Raw genomic sequence first — 20,503 nt, 5'->3', positions numbered from 1 at the left:
AGAACGCAGGCCCCGCCCCGAGGCGGGCGCGTCTGGCCACGCCCCTTCTTTGGAGGCCTAGTCACGCCCCCAAAGGAAGCTCCGCCCCATGCCCGTGGCCACTAAAAAACCGCGGGAAGCAGGAAAGAGCACAACAGGTTTCTATTTCCGGTGTTTTGTAGCCTCACGTTTCCGGAGCTCGGCGTTGCTCTTGTGTTCTCGCGAGAGGCGGGAAAGGGCGCAGGGTTTGAAACATGGCGGACGACGTAGACCAGGTGAGTGAATTTTAAGGAGGTAGCTCGGAGCCGCTTCTTGTACTAACCTGCTTTCTCCAAACTCAGGAAAAATGGCCAGTCGTGCCTCCTCTTTCCAAGTCACACGGCCTAATCCTCCCCGTCCTTTCCGTAAACACCGTCTTCCGAATTTTGCTGCAGGCCCTGAGGTCTTTTCCATTAGAAGGCCACCTGATGACTATTCATCACACTCTTCGCTTCATTTTTTTAAATCTGTAAATTATTATCCGTGCCTGCCTCACGGAGCTGTCAGGATTCCAATAGAAAGCCAGATAATAAAGTTAGGAGTTGTTACCATTACTGAGCTCAACAATTATTTACTCATTCAGCAGAGAGAGTGAACATCAGCTTTGTATGGTTAGACACTGTTCTAAGGGCCAGGGACACTGACATCGATATATAAGTGATCCTTGCCATGACTTGGAGCTTATATTCGCGAGGAGAACAGATAAATATAAATATGTAAGATTTATAGGAACTGTGATGTGCTATGAAGGAAACAAGGAACTGGTATGCAGAATAACAGATGGTCCTAGAAGCATTTTCACCTAGTCTTTTTCTTCCTCAAATATCTTTGGAGATCATGCTACAACTTAAACTTTCTACTGAAATCTCACCTCCTCAGAGAGGACTTCTGCCCAAATAGCACTCCCCCTACTCTGCTTACCCTGCCTCATTTTTCTTCATAGAACGTTATTTTTTCATATTAAATGTATGCATCTTTGTTTAATGTGTATCTCTCCTGACTAGAATGTAAGTGCTATAACAGTAGGGATTTTGTTTTGTTCATTCTTTTGTCCTTGGGGTTTAGAACAGTGCTGGAAATACTCAACAAATATTTGAGTGAATGAGTTAGATGATCAGAGGAGGCCTCTTTTAAAAGCCAATATATAAAGCTACAGGATGGAAAGAACAGAAAGTGGGCATCCCAGACAGAGGCTTAGGTAGCAGTAGGGCTCTGTCATGTGCATATTCTTACAGTATTATAGTTATTCGTATGCCTATCCACATTAGAATGAACTCCTTGAGGATGGGGATTGTGACTTCTGTATCATTGTAATCTAACAGTTGGTTATCTGATCCTTTAACAAACACCTGTTGAACTGAGGGATGTAGGGACCAGTTGAGTTAGATTATTTTTTTTTTCTCTCATCGGGCCTTTTGAATCTTCAGAGCCTGTTACGAATTCAGTTACCTTCCTCCACTGGCCTTGTGTACTTACTGAAGAAGCTCTCCTTGAATCATCTTTCTAACTCTTTAATGGCTGCAACCCTCCCTTCCATGTGGGTGACCCCAAGTCATCCTAGCCCTGACCTCTAAAACCAGTGTTTCCAGCAGTTCTTTAATAATATAATATTAGTAGGAATCTTTTCTTTTCTTTTCTTTTAGATGGAGTCTCACTTTATGGCCCAGGCTGGAGTGCAATGGCGCAATCTCAGTTCACTGCAACCTCTGCCTCCTGGGTTCAAGCGATTATCCTGTCTCAGCCTCCCAAATAGCTGGGACTACAGGCACGTGCCACCACGCCCGGCTAATTTTTGTATTTTTAGTAGAGACGGGGTTTCACCATGTTGGCCAGGCTGGTCTCAAACTCCTGACCTCAGGTGATCTGCCTTTTTCAGCCTCCCAAAGTACTGGGATTCAGGCGTGAGCCACCACGCCTAGCCAATAGGAACCGTTTCTAAGTATTAATATTTTCTGCTTTCGTGGCACTGTTTTAAATGCATTAACTAGTTTCATCCTCATAAGAACCCAAAAGGAAGGTTGTGGCTTTCTCAATTACAAATGAAGACTCTGAGAATTACAGATGGCATGGTTTTTAATCTCAGTTCATATGTGTCAGGTCACAGCCAGGAGTTGAACCCGGACCGCCTGACTCCAAAGTCAGTGCTTGCTTGCTTGCTGGCACCATCTTTCCTCACTGCAACCTCCACCTCCCAGGCTCAAGCAGTCCTCCTACCTCAGCTTCGGAGTAGCTGGGACTACAGGCACATGCCACCATGCCCGGCTAAGCCAGTGCTTTGAACCAGTGTTCTATTCTGGCTACTAAATATTCATCTTACTGGCCAGTTGGCAGCCTAACCTCAACCTGTGCTGAATTCATAATCTTCCCATAAACCTACACCTCTACTTGGCATTCTGACTAGTATATGGTAGGCATTAAGTGAGTGTTTTTCCTATGATTACATAATATTTGAGATAAAGCTAAAGTCCGTGAGACCCTATACCCTGAAATTGGGTCAGGCAGTTTGGATTTTGAGGGAACAAAGTAGTCATGATTATTTTGCTGTGTAACTCCTCATGTATGCGTGTTTTAACCTACATTTATATAGCACATACTATGTGAAAAGCTCTGTTCTAAGCCTTCATATATGTCACTTAAGCCTCATAAAAACAGTATTAGGTAGACACTATTATCTCCATTTTACAGATTAGGAGACTGAGGCAGAAAAAGGTTAAATAACTTGCCCATGGTCATACAGCATAGCAGTGATTTAAGCACTACTCTATCTCTAGTACTATATTACTAAACCTGTTTCTCTTATCAGCAACAAACTACCAACACTGTAGAGGAGCCCCTGGATCTTATCAGGCTCAGCCTAGATGAGCGAATTTATGTGAAGATGAGAAATGACCGAGAGCTTCGAGGCAGATTACATGTGAGTAAATTTATCAAGTTACCTTGAAATCAGATTCCTTCCTATCCCCACTACCTTGAAATGTAAAACCTGTCCAGAGTGAAAGGGTATTTTGAAGGAAGAGAGGGTAGTGGAAAATCACCCATGTTTCCATAATTATGCCAAATAAAACTGCATGTATTCACATTTTTAATATTTTTTCTTTTAATAGAAATATGTTTATTATAGAACATTTTTATTCCTTTCATTTTTGCCTTCTGTTTATTTGTAAATAACATTTATTTGTCCTCCATTCTTAAATGTTTTTTAAATTTAAAACACAAATATGTGTTTTATTATGAAAAGTTAAACAGCACAAAAATATATAGAGTAAAAAGTGAAATCCCATTTCCTCTACTAGTAACCACTATTAAAAATTGGATTATCTTGGCCGGGTGCAGTGGCTCATGCCTGTAATCTCAGCACTTTGGGAGGCTGGAGCAGGAGGATCACTTGAAGCCAGGAGTTCTCTGTGTTGCCAGCCTGGGCAACATAGAGAGACCCTGTCTCTACAAAAAATAAAAATTAAAAAATTAAAAATTGGGTTACTGTTTCTGTATGTTTACACACATATATTCATATATGTACATATGCACATACTTGCACTATGTACACCCTACCTCTACAAAACATGGATCCTGCTATACATGTTTTTCAGCACCTTTTTTTTTTTCACGTAATCTTTCTTGGAGATTATTGATCATTATTGCATTTAATTCTCATTTGTTCTCTTTAATGACTACCTAGGATTCTGTATATGATAGTGATCTTTTTTTTTTCATTTCTTGCTACAAATACTTACATAAATATTTGCAGTAAGCATTTTTTTACATACTTATTTGTGCATATCTGCAAAATATCTGTAGAATTGGTCCCTTGAAGTAATCCCATTTGTTCATAGAGTACCCTCAAGGTTTTGCCTCTCCTTAATGACTTGTTGCTTTCCTAAGTGTGTTGTTTTTCGTGTTGCTACTTTACCCTAAAGTGATTAAAAATAGCTAACATTTACTGAGCATTAGGTATAGATCAGCTACTATTATTCTAAGCATTTTGTGTGTGATATCTGATTTAATCTTTATAACAACCCTGTGATGATACATACTAATTATTCCTGCTTTGCCCTGTAGGAAGCTCAGGCTCAGAAAGGTACAGTCACTTGCCAGTAAAGGGAGAGCTAGAATTTGAATCTAGATTGTCTGACCTGAGTCCCACTCTTAAGTACTGTGGTTCCACCTTCCACAAAACCTAACGATAAAGAACCTCTGGGCTTGGGAAGGAAATAGGGACCCAGGGAGACAATCTACAGTTGGCCTTAAAGGAAGAGAGACTCCGGGAAAGGAATAGTGGTAACTTCGGGAATACAAATGGAATTGAGCTTAATTAGTTAAGTCTGTGGCCCTTGGAGGCTTCTTCACTTCCCTGTGTAAACTTGATGGTCTATATCCTAAATGGCCCCAACTTTCTGTTTGTTTTGTACCCCTCAGTTATACATTTTTGCTCTCGTTAGTGTGCCCTGCTTAAAGCAGTTCCCCACGTGGCTGACAAGTGACTTTTATTTTGATGTGAGCAGGCAAACCATGTAACACGTTGTTAGAAGTAAACTTGGGTTCTGAACAAAGTCCCAGCTTTAAAGTGCACCTTTTAGTAAAATGAATGAACTTTGGAGCTTGGATTGAATATCTTAGCTGCAACATTTATTGATTGAGCCCACAGGTGCTAAATACATTTAAGTTCTGGATAGGTTAGAAATGGGCAGGGTGTTGCTCTACTTACTTTCTCTCTGCAACATGTAGTCTACCGTATGCCTTTAGAAGACTGCAATGCCATCATCTTACCAGTAAACAAAGGATTTTATCTTCTTTACTGTATTTTTCTTGTCACATTGTTATAGGTGAATTTGAAGGCTGTCTACTGATAAATGATGAAGATGGATCTGCTGTTTTTCATAATTAAATATTATAAATGATGTGACTGCCTTAGATAACAAGTGGGGTGGAGACTTTAAAAATAATTTCAAGTGATTCTGAGTAAATTTATTTTTGGCCATATGAGCAGTTTTATATTTTTATCAGGTCAATTAAGTAATCATTTGAAATGACTTGTGAAGAAACAGTGTACTAGTACAGTAGGATTACTTTTTATTTGCATGTAAAAGTTTGTGATGTAAGTATCAAATACCTTAGTTGTAATTGAGCAATTTGCATATTGTTAATCCTTGATCATTTTCATAATTTGATTATTAAATTTCTTGGTTCTTTACCCTCTCACTTTAGGCTTATGATCAACATTTAAATATGATCTTGGGAGACGTGGAAGAAACTGTGACTACTATAGAAATTGATGAAGAAACATATGAAGAGATATATAAAGTAAGTCATGCAATTCTATTCATTGCTTTGCAAATATCAGCTGTTCTCTTTCAAACAGCTTAATTCATATTTATGGGAAGCGCGTCATGTTTTGACACCTACTTATGGACACAATAGAGCACAGCAATTAAATGCAGGGGTTCTGGCATCTGACAGACATGGTTGCCAGTACTGGCCTGACCACTTCCTACTTGGGCTACCTTGGGCAAGGGAATTAAGTTGGCTGACTTCTCATTGGTAAGCAGGAATACTACCACTTACTTCATAGGGTTCCCAGATTCAGTGAGATACAACAATGCAAGGTGGCTATGTATAGTAGTGTGTAACAGTAATAGTGGACAGTGTTCTTTCATTTTCTATGGATTTGATCTATTAATACTTAATTTATTAGAAACTGAAACTGAAAAAATTTTTAAATATTTATTCATTAAAAAAACCTGGCTGGACATCGTGGCTCACACCTGTAATCCCAGCACTTTGGGAGGCCAAGGCGGGTGGATCACCTGAGGTCAGGAGTTCAAGACCAGCCTCACCAACATGGTGAAGCCCCATCTTTACTAAAAATACAAAAAATTAGCCGGGTGTGGTAGCATATGCCTGTAATCCCAGCTACTTGGGAGGCTGAGGCAGGAGAACTGCTTGAATCCTGGAGGCAGAGGTTGCAGTGAGCTGAGATTGTGCCATTGCACTCCAACCTGGTCAACAAGAGTGAAGCTCTGTCTCTAAAAAAGGCCGGGCACGGTGGCTCACACCTATAATCCCAGCACTTTGAGAGGCCAAAGCGTGTGAATCACCTGAGGTCAGGAGTTCGAGACCAGCTTGGCCAACATGGTAAAACCCTATCTCTACTAAAAATACAAAAACTTAGCTAGGTATGGTGGCACATGCCTGTAATCCCCCCTACTTGGGAGGCTGAGGCAGGAGAACTGCTTGAACCCTGGAGACAGAGATTGCAGTGAGCTGAGATTATGCCATTGCACTCCAGCCTGGTCAACAAGAGTGAAACTCCATCTCAAAAAAAAGTCCGGGCACGGTGGCTCATGCCTGTAATCCCAGCACTTTGAGAGGCCAAAGCGTGTGTATCACCTGAGGTTAGGAGTTTGAGACCAGCCTGGCCAACATGGCAAAACCCTGTCTCTACTAAAAATACAAAAAATCAGTCGGCCGTGGCGGCAGGCGCCTGCAATCCCAGCGACTCGGGAGGCTGAGGCAGCAGAATCACTTGAATCCGGGAGGTAGAGGTTGCGGTAAGCTGAGATCGTGCTACTGTACTCCAACCTGGGGAACAGAGTGAGACTGTGTCTCAGAACAAAACAAAACACCTATCACATGTTACTGTAACATTTTTATGAACAATAACTATTTTCTAAAACAAAATGTTTAATGAGGAATGTCTTTGTTTTACATTTTTGCAAATCTCTTTAATGCCTGGCTTAATCGATGACAGCTAGAAGATTCTTATATCTTTTTTCTGCATTAAATGTATCATGAGATGTTGTAAATGAAGCAAATCTGACCACACAGATAGTTAGTTGGAAAGGAAGGAGTATGTTTTATGGATGTTCCACCTTTGATACTACACCAAACTGAACAAGTGGTAGTCAGTCAAAGGTTATTTGCAGTCTGGAATCTGAAACGGTAACAGTAAACTTTTCATACTCTTGTTAGGTGAAAATTCATTAATCTGCCTTGCACTTCAAATGGATCTTTTACTCATGCATGATTTGGTTATATCAGGCACTGGTTCTTTAGAAAATAGTTCACTGAACTATGCAGATTCATTTTATTTGTTCGATGTTTAAAAAAAAATCACATTTATTAGTATCACCAATGATCTTGTCAGAAAGGTCTTTTTTTTTTTTTTTTTCTAAGACAGAGTCTCCCTGTGTCACCCAGGCTGGAGTGCAATGGTGATCTCAGCTCACTGCAGCCTCCGCCTCCCAGGTTCAAGCAATTCTCGTGCCTCCCAAGTAGCTGGGATTACAGGCATGTGCCACCACGCACAGCTAATTTTTGTGTTTTTAGTAAAGACGGGGTTTCACCATGTTGGCCAGGCTGGTCTTGAACTCCTGGCCTCCCAAAGTGCTGGGATTACAGGTGTGAGCCACTGTGCCAGGCCGTAGCAGAGAGATCTTTAAGATTTGGGAAGCCAGTTTCTGAGCCTGCCAGGGCATACTGGTTAAAATGTGGGCTCAGAGTACAAGACTACGTGGATTCAAATCTTGACTCCCTTGCTTACCACCTTTTTAATTGGGCCAGCTCACCTACCCTGTCTGTGAATGTGTTTCCTTGTCTGTAAACTGGGAATAATAATAGGACCCACTTCATATAACCGTGGAGGATTCATTGAGGGCTACATGAAAAGCCTTCAGATTAGCGACAGGCACATTGTAACTGTTAAACTGTTAGCCTTCATTGGATTTTGTAGTTCTGCTTTATCCTGGCATTCCTCCTCTCTGACCACACCTGACTCCTTTGCTAGTGTTCTTTCTCCTAAGTGTAAACACTTCACATTTGTTTCTTTTTTTTAAATTTTTATTTATTTATGTATTTTTGCTGGCTTATTTATCCAAGAAAGAATAGTATTTTTTAAAATCTGCATTTTTTTCCCTTTAGGAATTTCATTTAGTAACTATTGTTTGGTGGTGGTTACTGTTTTCTTAACATGGACACAATCATAAGTACCAATTCTAAGATGCACTTTTTCTTAAATTTTAGCATCTCAAAAATCTGATTGCATCTTACAGGTGATGTGATAAAAAAAATTGTGTCATAATGTAATTGGCAAAATTTTTCCTTTTTCGGTTCAACTAAGCTTACAAATGATATCTTAAATGTGATAAAATATGGACTATGCAGCTTTAATATTCTGCTTTATTCATGTAACATTATTAACGTAAGAATTTTACCGTGGGAGTAGACTCTTCATAAGCATTTTAATGCTCTTGTCTTGAATTCTGCTTGTGACAGAAATGACTCTTCAACTGTGGTGTCTATTCTTACAGAGAAGGGAACACTGCCACTTACTCCATGTTTACAGTGAACCAACAGCAGGGTCCACCTCTGTCATCCCTAGTAGTCTGCTCCAAGTGCGGTTCCTCCTGAAACTGTTTGAAAGTGCTATGTGTCTGTGCACATGTGCATTTCTCTGGGTGGAGTGTCTATAACAATCTCAGTAGTTACTGACCTCGATTAAGATTAATTGCTGCCTTGAAAAGCTACCAGGACTAGTTAGCTCCTGAACGCTGTGTACTGGTGTGCATGTGATCTCTCTTGTGCCTAGAATTGCAGCTGCAGAACAGTCAGCAAAGTCTGTTAAGTTAATGAGTTTTTTTCACATTGCCATGATGTGTTGGGTAAAACATTTAAAATGGAATCTTTGGATGACTGAGAATACTTCAGTGTGTAAATGTGTATTAACAATAGACTTAGAAAGGAAAGACAGTGATATTATGGGGAGTGTCTGCATCTGGTTCAGTGCCATGGAGAGTAACTACTTCACCCTCCTATGCACTCTTGTTACTCATCTCTAAGATGGGAAACCAAGATGGGAAACCAGACTAAATGGTTTCTTACCTTGACCCATTTTACATGTTACTCTCTCTCTCGTCTATTGAAATAACTAATGAACATCAATGTTATCACCAAAACAGTATGGGGGACCCATAAACCATAGGGTTGTTGGGTTTTTTTTTCTGCTATAACTTACATAATTGACTTCTAAATAATTAATTTGACTGCTGACTTATAAATGGGAAGATGGAAAGCAGTCAGTCTTACTCTTCTGATTCTTGGTCCTCCATAATTGGAGTCTCCATTTTACAGATTGTGAACAGTCTGTGTTATTTGACCCAGCCTACTTTTTTGGCTGTCCATCATGTGTACTACCTTCCTTCACCAAACACCTCATAGTTTGGCTCACCAGATGGTTTCTCTTGGGGACGTTGCACCCTTTTGTAACTAAGCCCTCTGCTCCCTCTGCTTGCCCGAAGGCCTTCTACAGCATCAGATGGCTCTTCTAGACCTTTCTGTAGATTAGCACTGTAATAATAGAACTATCTGCAGTAGTGAAAATTTCTATCTAAGCTGTCATTACAGGAGCTGTGAGCCACATGTGGCTATTTGGCACTTGATATGGGTGCTGGTGTGACTAAGGAACTGAACATTTAATTTTATTTAATTTTAATTTAATGAGCCACTTGTGACTAGTGGCACTTGTATTAGAGCAGCTCTAGACCTGCTCCCTCATACAGAGCTAACTCTTTATGGTCCATGCTGAGACCATATGGTCCATATCACCCTATAGTACTTAACACATATTTCTTTTCTTACTCATTTTAAGTTGCTTCCATTTTAATTTAACTTTTTGAATAGATACTAGACTCACACAGTCTTAAAATCACAAAATGCAGAAAGGAACACAGTGTAGTAAAAAGTCTTCCACCCCATCCTCTGTTCATCATCTTTACACCCCACCCCCAGACATAAGCACTGTTACTGGTTTCTTGAGAATCTTCTCATGTCTTTATGCATATGCTAATGAATGTTAATTATTCTCCCTTCCCGTTTTTTTTATCTCAGTGCTCTTTCCCTTTCATACATAGCTTCCTTGTGCTTTCATTTTTAGCTTTATGGTACTTCATTGTATAGATGTACCATAATTTAACTGTTTTCCTGTTGATAGACAGCCATTTCCAATATTTTGCTAATAAAACCTATTCTGCTGTAGATAATGTTATTTTTTTTTTTTAAATTATACTTTAAGTTCTGGGTTACATGTGTATAACATACAGTTTTGTAACATGGGTATACACGTGCCCTGGTGGTTTGCTGCACCCATCAACCCGTCACCTACATTAGGTATTTCTCCTAATGTTATCCCTCCCCTAGCCTCCCAGCTCCTGACAGGCCCTGGTGTGTGATGTTCCCCTCCCTGTGTCCATGTGTTCTCATTGTTCACCTTCCTCTTATGAGTGAGAACATGGGGTGTTTGGTTTTCTGATCTTGTGATATTTTGCTGAGAATGATGGTTTCCAGCTTCATCCATATCCCTGCAAAGGACATGAACTCCTCCTTTTTTATACCTGCACAGTATTCCATGATGTATATGTGCCACATTTTCTTAATCCAGTCTATCATTGATGGACATTTGGGTTGGTTCCAAGTCTTTGCTATTGTGAGTAGCGCCGCAATAAACACATACATGTTTATGTGTCTTTATAGTAGCACGATTTACAATCCTTTCAGTATATGCTCAGTAATGGGATGCCTGGGTCAAATTTTATTTCCAGTTCTAGATCCTTGAGGAATCGCCACACTGTCTTCCACAGTGGTTGACCTAATTTATGCTCCCACCAACAGTGTAAAAGCATTCCAATTTTTCCACAACCTTTCTAGCATCTGTTGTTTCCTGACTTTTTAATGATCACCATTCTAACTGGCGTGAAATAGTATCTCGTTGTGGCTTTGATTTGCATTTCTCTATTGACCAGTGATGACGAGCATTTTTTCGTATGTCTTTTGACTGCATAAATGTCTTCTTTTAAGAAGTGTCTCTTCATATCCTTTGCCCATTTTTTGGTGGGGTTGTTTTTTTCTTGTAAATTTGTTTAAGTTCTTTGTAGATTCTGGATATTAGCCTTTTGTCAGATGGATAGATTGCAAAAATTTTCTCTCATTCTGTAGGTTGCCTGTTCACTCTGATGATAGTTTCTTTTGCTGTGCAGAAGTGCTTTAGTTTAGTTAGATCCCATTTGTCAATTTTGGCTTTTGTTGCCATTGCTTTTCGTGTTTTAGACATGAAGTCTTTGCCCATGCCTATGTCCTGAATGGTATTGCCCAGGTTTTCTTCTAGGATTTTTATGGTCCTAGGTCTTAAATGTAAATCTTTGATCCATCTTGAGTTGATTTTTGTAAAAGGTTTAAGGAAGGGATCCAGTTTCAGTTTTCTGCATATGGCTAGCCAGTTTTCCCAACACCATTTATTAAATAGGGAATCTTTTCCCCATTTCTTGTATGTGTCAGGTTTGTCAAAGATCAGGTGGTTGTAGCTGTGTGGTGTTATTTCTGAGGCCTCCGTTTTGTTCCATTGGTCTATATATCTGTTTTGGTACCAGTACCATGCTGTTTTGGTTACTGTAGCCTTGTAATGTAGTTTGAAGTCAGGTAGTGTGATGCCTCCAGCTTTGTTCTTCTTGCCCAGGATTGCCCTGGCTATGCAGGCTCTTTTTGGTTCCATATGAAGTTTAAAGTAGTTTTTTTCAATTCTGTGAAGAAAGCCAGTGGTAGGTTGATGGGGTTAGCATTGAATCTATAAATTACTTTGGGCAGTATGGCCATTTTTATGATATTGATTCTTCCTATCCATGATCATAGAATCTTTTTCCATTTATTTGTGTCCTCTCTGATTTCCTTGAGCAGTGGTTTGTAGTTCTCCTTGAAGAGGTCCTTCACATCCCTTGTAGTTGTATTCCTAGGTATTTTATTCTCTTAGTAGCAATTGTGAATGGGAGTTCACTCATGATTTGGCTCTTTATTTGTCTGTTATTTGTGTATAGGGATGCTTGTGATTTTTGCACGTTGATTTTGTATCCTGAGGTTGCGTATCAGCTTAAGGAGGTTTTGGACTGAGACGATGGGGTTTTCTAAATATACAATCATGTCATCTGCAAACAGAGACAATTTGACTTTCTCTTTTCCTATTTGAATACCCTTTATTTCTTTCTCATGCCTGATTGACCTGGCCAGAACTTCCAATACTATGTTGAATAGGAGTGGTGAGAGAGGGCATCCCTGTTTTGTGCCGGTTTGCAGAGGGAATGTTTCCAGTTTTTGCCCATTCAGTATGATATTGGCTGTGGGTTTGTCATAAATAGCTCTTATTATTTTGAGATATGTTTCATCGATACCCAGTTTATTGAGAGTTTTTAGCATGAAGAGGTGTTGAATTTTATTGAAGGCCTTTTCTGCATCCATTGAGATAATCATGTGGTTTTTGTGACTGGTTCTATTTATGTGATGGGTTACATTTATTGATTTGCATATGCTGAACCAGCCTTGCATCCCAGGGATGCAGCTGACTTGATCGTGGTGGATCAGCTTTTTGATGTGCTGCTGGATTCAGTTTGCCAGTATTTTATTGAGGATTTTCGCATCAGTGTTCATCAGGGATATTGGCCTGAAATTTTCTTTTTTGTGTGTGTATCTCTGCTAGGCTTTGGTATCAGGATGATACTGGCCTTATAAAATGAGTTAGGGAGGACTCCCTCTTTCTCTGTTGTTTGGAATAGTTTCAGAAGGAATGGTACCAGCTTCTCTTTGTACCTATGATAGAATCCGACTGTGAATCTGTCTGGTCCTGGACTTTTTTTGGTTGGTAGGCTATTAATTACTGCCTCAATTTCAGAACTTGTTATTGGTCTATTCAGGGATTCGACTTCTTCCTGGTTTAGACTTGGGAGGGTGTAAGTGTCCAGGACTTTATCCATTTCTTCAAGATTTTCTAGTTTATTGCATAGAGATGCTTATAGTATTCTCTGATTGTAGTTTGTACTTCTGTGGGATCAGTGGTGACATCCCCTATATCATTTTTTATTGCGTCTATTTGATTCTTCTCTCTTTTCTTCTTTGTTAGACTGGCTAGCGGTCTATTTTGTTGATTTAAAAAAAAAAAAAAACCCTCCTGAATTCATTGATTATTTTTTCGGGGTTGTTCATGTCTCTGTCTCCTTAAGTTCTGCTCTGATCTTAGTTATTTCATGTCTTCTAGCTTTTGATTTGTTTGCTGTTGCTTCTGTAGTTCTTTTAATTTTGATGTTAGGGCGTCAATTTTAGATCTTTCCTGCTTTCTCTTGTGAGCATTTAGTGCTATAAGTTTCCTTCTAAACACTACTTTAAATGTGTCCCAGAGATTCTGGTACGTTGTGTCTTCATTCTCGTTGGTTTCAAAGAATATCTTTATTTCTGCCTTCTTTTCGTTGTTTACCCAGTAGTCATTCGGGAGCAGGTTGTTCAGTTTCCATGTATTTGTGGTTTTGAGTGAGTTTCTTAATCCTGAGTTCTAATTTGATTGCACTGTGGTCTGAGAGATTGTTTGTTAAGATTTCCTTTCTTTTGCATTTGCTGAGGAGTGTTTTACTTCCAATTATGTGGTCAATTTTAGAATAAGTGCAATGAGGGGCAGAGAAGAATGTGTATTCTGTTGATTTGGGGTGGAGAGTTCTGTAGAGGTCTGTTAGGTCGGCTTGGTCCAGAACTGAGTTCAAGTCCTGAATATCCTTGTTAATTTTCTGTCTCATTGATCTGTCTAATATTGACAGTGGGGTGTTAAAGTCTCCCACTATTATTGCGTGGGAGTCTAAGTCTCTTTGTAGGTCTCTAAGAACTTGTTTTATGAATCTGGGTGCTCCTGTATTGGGTGCATATATATTTAGGATAGTTAGCTCTTCTTGCTACATTGTTCCCTTTACCATTATGTAATGCCCCTCTTTGTCTCTTTTGATCTTTGTTGGTTTAAAGTCTGTTTTATCAGAGATTAGAATTGCAACTCCTGCTTTTTTTGCTTTACATTTGCTTGGTAAATATTCCTCCTCCCTTTATTTTGTGCCTATGTGTGTCTTTGCATGTGAGATGGGTCTCTTGAATACAGTACACTGATGGGTCTTGACTCTATCCAATTTGCCAGTCTGTTTCTTTTAATTGGAGCATTTAGCCCGTTTACGTTTAAGGTTAATACTGTTATGTGTGAATTTGATACTGTCATTATGATACTAGCTGGTTGTTTTGCCTGTTAGTTAATGCAGTTTCTTCATAATGTCCATGTTCTTTACAATGTGTTATGTTTTTGCAGTGGCTAGTACGGGTTGTTCCTTTCCATGTTTAGTGCTTCTTTCAGGAGCTCTTGTAAGGCAGGCCTAGTGGTGACAAAATCCCGCAACATTTGCGTATCTGTAAAGGATTTTATTTCTCCTTCGCTTATGAAGCTTAGTTTGCCTGGATATGAAATTCTGGGTTGAAATTTCTTTTCTTCAAGAACATTGAATATTGGCCCCCACTCCCCTCCCTTCTGGCTTATAAGGTTTCCTTAGAGATATCCGCTGTTAGTCTGTTGGGCTTCCCTTTGTGTGTAATCCGACCTTTCTCTCTGGCTGCCCTTAACGTTTTTTCCTTCATTTCAACCTTGGTGAATCTGACGATTATGTGTCTTGGGGTTGCTCTTCTTGAGGAGTGTCTTTGTGGTGTTCTGTATATTTCCTGAATTTGAATGTTGGCCTGCCTTACTAGGTTGGGGAAGTTCTCCTGGATAATATCCTGAAAAGTGTTTTCCAACTTGGTTCCATTCTCTCTGTCACTTTCAGGTACACCAATCAAATGTAGATTTGTTCTTTTCACATAGTCCCATATTTCTTGGAGGCTTTGTTTGTTCCTTTTTATTCTTTTTTCTCTAATATTGTCTTCTCTCTTTATTTCATTAAGTTGATCTTCAATCACTGATGTCCTTTCTTCCACGTGATCGAATCAGCTATTGATACTTGTTTATTCTTCACGAAGTTCTCGTGCTATGTTTTTCAGCTCATCAGGCCATTTATGTTCTTCTCTACATTGGTTATTCTAGTTAGCAATTTAACTAACCTTTTCTCAAGGTTCTTAGATTTCTTGCATTGAGTTATAACATGCTCGTTTAGCTCGGAGTTGTTGGTTATTACCCACCTTCTGAAACCTACTTCTGTCAGTTAGTCAGACTCATTCTCTGTCCAGCTTTGTTCCCTTGCGGGCGAGGAGTTGTGATCCTTTGGAGGAGGAGAGGCGTTCTTGTTTTTGGAATTTTCAGCCTTTTTGTGCTGGTTTTTCCCCATCTTTGTGGATTTATCTACCTTTTGTCTTTGATGTTGGTGACTTTCGGATGGGGTCTTTCAGTGGACATGCTAATCCTTTCTGTTTGTTTGTTTTCTTCTAACAGGCCCCTCTGCTGCCAGTCTGCTGGAGTTTTCTGACCCTGTTTGCCTGGGTATCACTAGCGGAGGCTGCAGAGCAGCAAAGATTGCTGCCTGTTCTTTCCTCTGGAAGCTTCAACCCAGAGGGACACCTGCCAGATGCCAACCAGAGCTCTCCTGTGTGAGGTGTCTGTTGGCCCCAACTGGGAGGCGTCTCTCAGTCAGTATACACGGGGGTCAGGGACCCACTTGAGGAGGCAGACTGACCCTTAGCAGAGCTCGAATGCTGTGCTGGGAGGTCTGCAGCTCTCTTCAGAGCCATCAGGCAGAGACGTTTAAGTCTGCTATAAGCCCCTGACTGGGGCTGCTGCCTTTTTTACAGAGATGGCCTGTCCAGAGAGGAGAAAACTCAATTTTATCTTTTTCTTAATGTGGGAGTATACCTGCAGAATAAATTCATGCTTTCTCTCTTTTTATTTCTGGAATGGGGAGTCTAGGAGGACAGTCCATGTTTTATTCATCTCCCTGTGTCTAATGTCTATTATAGTACCTGACACATAATGGGCACTGCAAATGTTTATATGAGTAGACTTCAGATTTCATTGCAGGTTGACTCTAAGTTTTAAACAGAGGATTCTATTTCATTGCAAGGACTGCAGATCCAAGCCTTGTCACCTATCGGACACACATGCACACTTAAAAAAAAATTTCTGGGTGAAATTCATCACCAGTACTAGAAGGTTTAATACTTTTCTCTGATACTGAGTTTATAGCATCTTTTTCTTTCTTTTTTTTTTTTTTTAAACCTAGAGCACTTAAGTTTACACACTGAACTCCTTGTACTAGAGTCCCCTTCTTTCTCAGGAATTATTTATCTGTAGCCAGATCTCCTGCCTGGGTGTTATGACCAGACAGCCCAGGGGAGATTCCTCACACATGGGTTGTTGAAAGTATACTCTTGTGGGCATATTAGTTTGTGTTGGCTAGACTATGGTAACAGGTATCTCCTAAACATGTGCTGGCTCAGCAGAGTCACAGATGTGCAGTGGCTCTGCACTGCTGGAGTTTGTTTCTCAATGACATAATTATTCTACGTAGGTCTCCTCCACGCAGTCATTCAGGAACCCAGACTCTTTGTGTCTTGTGGCTCCACCAACCCCTAAGTCTTTTGTCATCATTTCACATCCAGCCAGTGGGAGCAAAAAGGAGTGGAGGAGTGTACATGAGAAGTTTATGAATCAGCCTGGAAGTACTACACCTCTTAAATTTTTTAGGATAGAGCTCAGTGATATGACCCTACCCAACTGTAAGGGAGCCTGGGAAATACAGTAGAATTGTGTGCCTAGGAAGGAAGAAGGAATTTTTATGAACAGCTAGCAGTTTCTGCCATAGTCTGCGCCCCGGCAACCAGTGTCTATATATTCCTGTGAGCAAAGGGCTTTAAAAAAAAGAATTCTTTATGGAAAAATGACCCAGGGTTAACTTACCAGTTCATTTTCCCTAGAAACAGATAAAATTGGAATGTCAGCTGTGTTAATAAAAAATATTGCTGTATTTTAAAAAGAGGCCCCTGGTTTGTAAACTGCATCTGAACTGAGAAAACTGTGAATGAGCTCTAAATACTGTTAGGAGCCCATAGCAATGGTCTTTCCTGAGAGTAATGCAACCCTTGTAGTGGAGTGTGCCCCCTCCTTGGTGACTATGAAGCCACATTTATGGAACTGTTATAAAAGATACTGGTTCTGGTGTGGAGCTTGGGGCAGTTAAGCCAGGATGGCTCCTGCACCTACCTGCTAACTAAGAAGTCATTTGGGTAGCTAGAGAAGAATCCTTGGAATGCCGTAAAGACTTCTGCTGAGACATTTGCCGCTGCCCAGAGGGCATGTGCTGTGTTTCCTTTGTATAAAGCTGTGTGCCCTTGGTTGTCTTGAGCTTTGTGAGTTTGATGGCCAAGTTGCTGCAGAGATCAATGATAGTGGGTGTTACAGAATCCTACTTCCCAGACAGAACACATCTCTACCCCAAAGGATGCAAGCAGGATATCCAGCTCAGGGTGCAGGACTGCCACGTGACTTTCAGTTCTGTGTCAGACTACATGTGGTCACTTGTACAGAGACCCATACCCCAAAGAAGATGGATAATGTACCCCTCCCACATTCATGATAAACACAGCAGGGACAGGATATCCACCACAAAAACTCTCTTTCAGAGAAGGAAGGAATGAGAAACATAAGACAGTTACTGGTCCCTAACAGTGATGAATCCCACTGGGAGGGCATGAATGCTCCCTGTCCTGGTAGCAGCAGAAATCCCCCGATTAGATGAAATATGTCCCATCCGATGTTTGGAACTTATACTAAATTTAATTGTGCGTCCTACACCTTTATTTGCAAAATATGGCAACCCTAAATGGGGTCTGCAGAGCTTTCAGGGCCAACTTCTATTATGCTGGAAGATTCAAATAGTCAAAGGTTTTTTGTTTTTTGTTTTTGGCCAGGCTGATGGTTTCTTTAGCAATGCAATTTCTTTGAAAACTTGGAACATCCAAACAATTCAAAGGGCCAGTAACCTGTCTAAGCTCTTCCTAGGCATAGTTTATAGGACTGCTTTATTTCTTCAGTTTCTCACCCCCATTCTGCTTTCTGAAATTAATGTTGACTACCTTGAGGCCATTTGCTACAAAAGTTTGGGTGGAAAGACAACACCCTTAATCTGATCTTTGCCTCAGAGCTGAGTTTGTTTACCTGGGGAATTTTACTGGGCCTTGTTTCTCAAAGCCTTTTTTCATATTTACTTCTGTAACTTGTGGTCTAAAAGTCAGTGGGTTTTCTAACCCTGTGAATCCTGTTTCTTTTCATCTCTGCTTGAAAGCCAACTAGTTCTTGCCTGAGCTTTTCTGTTTTTTTCTACTGCCCTGCTAAATGCATTAGGCTAACAGCAACACCTACTAACATTTGGCTTTTCCAGCCTCTTCTCCTAGAGCTCATAAGTTTAGGAGCCCCTTGGGCTACATTCCAAGTTTTATCTAATATTTTGCCAAGGCGTAATATTAGGATTTCAAACATTCATGTGTTTCTCTACTGCCCAAGGCCTGACCACTAAGCTAATGTGTCAAGGTATCCATTCCGTATATGTGACCACAGTAGCACACAGAAGTAACACATAATGACTCAGCAAAGTAGAAGTTGATCTCTTGTCCACATGACAGCCCTGGTGGGGTTTAGGTCTGTACAATAGCTTCCAGGTGGTAAGTCAAGGACCCAGGCTTCACCTATCAGTGGCTCTGCCATCTCTGAGTTCTCACTATTATCTTAGTTCATTTAGTGTTAGAGGAACGACTGCAGAGGGGCATTCTGGGTCAGTCTGGATATAGTCCTGCCATTTCTATTTACTTGACATTGGTTAAAGCAATCCGATGGCTACATCTGGTTGCAAGGAAGAATAAGAAACAGTCCAGCTGTGTGCCCAGGAGGAGAGTGAGTTTTAATGGGTAGCTCCAGTCTCCGCCACAACTGTCGAAAGGAAGCAGTTGATAAATTGGTTCTTGGTGCTACCAAGGTAAGTGATCAGGTTTTTTAATCCAATTTTTTGTGTCATGATGAATACATTTTTTAACATTTCTGTCACAAACAATAAGCAGTAATACACAATTGTATAAATATGTTCTGTTTTTTTCTCTTCTAGTCAACGAAACGGAATATTCCAATGCTCTTTGTCCGGGGAGATGGCGTTGTCCTGGTTGCCCCTCCACTGAGAGTTGGCTGAAACAAATAATTTGTCCTGTATGGAAAACAGGAGACTTTGTACAGTGGCCTTTCTAAATGTACAAAACATTCGAAAGAGAAGCCTGCATACATTTTGATATTAAGAAATAATTCTGGGGATTCTTCCACGCCTGAAATGAGTTGATTTGCAGATAACTCACAACTTCTTAAGTGAAATGGTATTTTCATTTTTCTTAAGCTCTTCCAATAAATATGAACACCAAGATGCAGAACTCTTTTTCAGGACTTGTTTGCTCCATTATTCTCACAGATATTTTTCTGATTTTTTCTTCTTTAAATTGGTGTTTCCTCATAGATTTTTTTCAGTGCCGTCTTCTGTCTTGTGAATGATTTAAGGTGAGCGCATGTCTTACCTTAGCACACATTTGTGGTGCACCTGCTGTGTTTCAGGCACCAGGTTTGAGTGCTGGCAACCAGAGTTTTACCAAAATGCTATCTGGGCCAGACACAGTGGCTCACACCTGTAATCCCAGCAGTTTGGGAGGCCAAGGAGGGTGGATCACCTGAGGTCAGGCGTTTGAGACCAGCCTGGCCAACATGGTGAAACCCTGTCTCTACTAAAAATACAAAAATTAGCCAGGCCTGGTGGCGCATACTTGTAATCCCAGCTATTCAGGAGGCTGAGGCAGTAGAATCACTTGAACTCGGGAGGCAGAAGTTGCAGTGAGCCAAGATCACACCATTGCACTTCAGCCTGGGCAACAGAGTGAGACTCTGTGTCCCACAAAAAAAAAGTTTTCTGCCCTCAAGTTTTCTGGGGAGGCAGATGTTTAAACCAACAATTGCAGGCAGTAAGATTAATGCTGATAGAATCATGCATATGCAGGATGCCATAGGAGCATGGGGAAGGGCACCCAAATATGGGAGAAAGGGGTAGACGGACATTGTAAACATTAACCCTGCAATAGAAGACAGAGCAAACCACGATTTCTCTTTTCTCTGGCCTGATTTAATTCTAAGATCAGACGTGGTTCAGCTTGGTCATACCTGCTTATAATTATGACTCAAACCATTTTTCTACTCTTGGATCATCGGCCATTAATGATGAGGGGTCTCAAACAACATGTCTCAGTGACACAGTAAAGCAGAAATTGGCTAAAAGCAAAGCTATTTTTATTTCTAGCTTCAGTCAGCACATAATGCGTAAAACCTAAAGAGGAAAGGAAAAGCATGTTACAATCTCTCAAACTTTATCAAGACAGGGCTTAGAACCTGACCTTCTCCACTATGGTCATTCCATTTTGAAATGTAGAAAATCTAACTTGTGGATGGTTTGTCCGTAAATGAGCTGAATGTGTGTGTGTGTTCATTATCAAGCACGATATACCCACAAATGCACGGTACTTTAAGCCTTGTGCAAGAAAGATGCTTTCAGTAGACATATTTAAAAGGTTTTATTTTCCTTACTAATGGTACATGCCCCTGCAAGTTCATGGAGAAGAGAAAAACAAGTGTGGGTGAGCTGAT

At 40.4% G+C, this 20,503-nt stretch overlaps 1 protein-coding gene across 1 annotated transcript; it reads left to right on the top strand.

Moving 5' to 3' along the window:
• The first annotated feature begins 10 nt into the window (after nucleotides 1-10).
• Nucleotides 11-19,248, top strand: LSM3 (LSM3 homolog, U6 small nuclear RNA and mRNA degradation associated). The gene is made up of 4 exons (XM_010384479.2): nucleotides 11-254; nucleotides 2,822-2,932; nucleotides 5,224-5,319; nucleotides 18,936-19,248. Exons 1-4 carry the CDS (start codon nucleotides 234-236, stop codon nucleotides 19,014-19,016), a joined length of 309 nt encoding a protein of 102 aa, XP_010382781.1. The 5' UTR covers nucleotides 11-233; the 3' UTR covers nucleotides 19,017-19,248.
• Nucleotides 19,249-20,503: the final 1,255 nt, after the last annotated feature.

This window comes from Rhinopithecus roxellana, chromosome 1 (assembly GCF_007565055.1).
Source record: "Rhinopithecus roxellana isolate Shanxi Qingling chromosome 1, ASM756505v1, whole genome shotgun sequence".
Classification (NCBI taxonomy): domain Eukaryota; kingdom Metazoa; phylum Chordata; class Mammalia; order Primates; family Cercopithecidae; genus Rhinopithecus; species Rhinopithecus roxellana.
Note: the sequence above shows the minus strand (reverse complement) of the source record. Positions and strands in the feature narration are given on the sequence as shown.

Bases quoted from the DNA above. Each gene is read 5' to 3' on its own strand.
- LSM3 (XM_010384479.2), top strand. From the start codon at position 234: ATGGCGGACGACGTAGACCAG. The intron at 2,933-5,223 runs GTGAGTAAATTT...CTCTCACTTTAG, and splicing joins AGCTTCGAGGCAGATTACAT to GCTTATGATCAACATTTAAA. The intron at 5,320-18,935 runs GTAAGTCATGCA...TTTCTCTTCTAG, and splicing joins CATATGAAGAGATATATAAA to TCAACGAAACGGAATATTCC.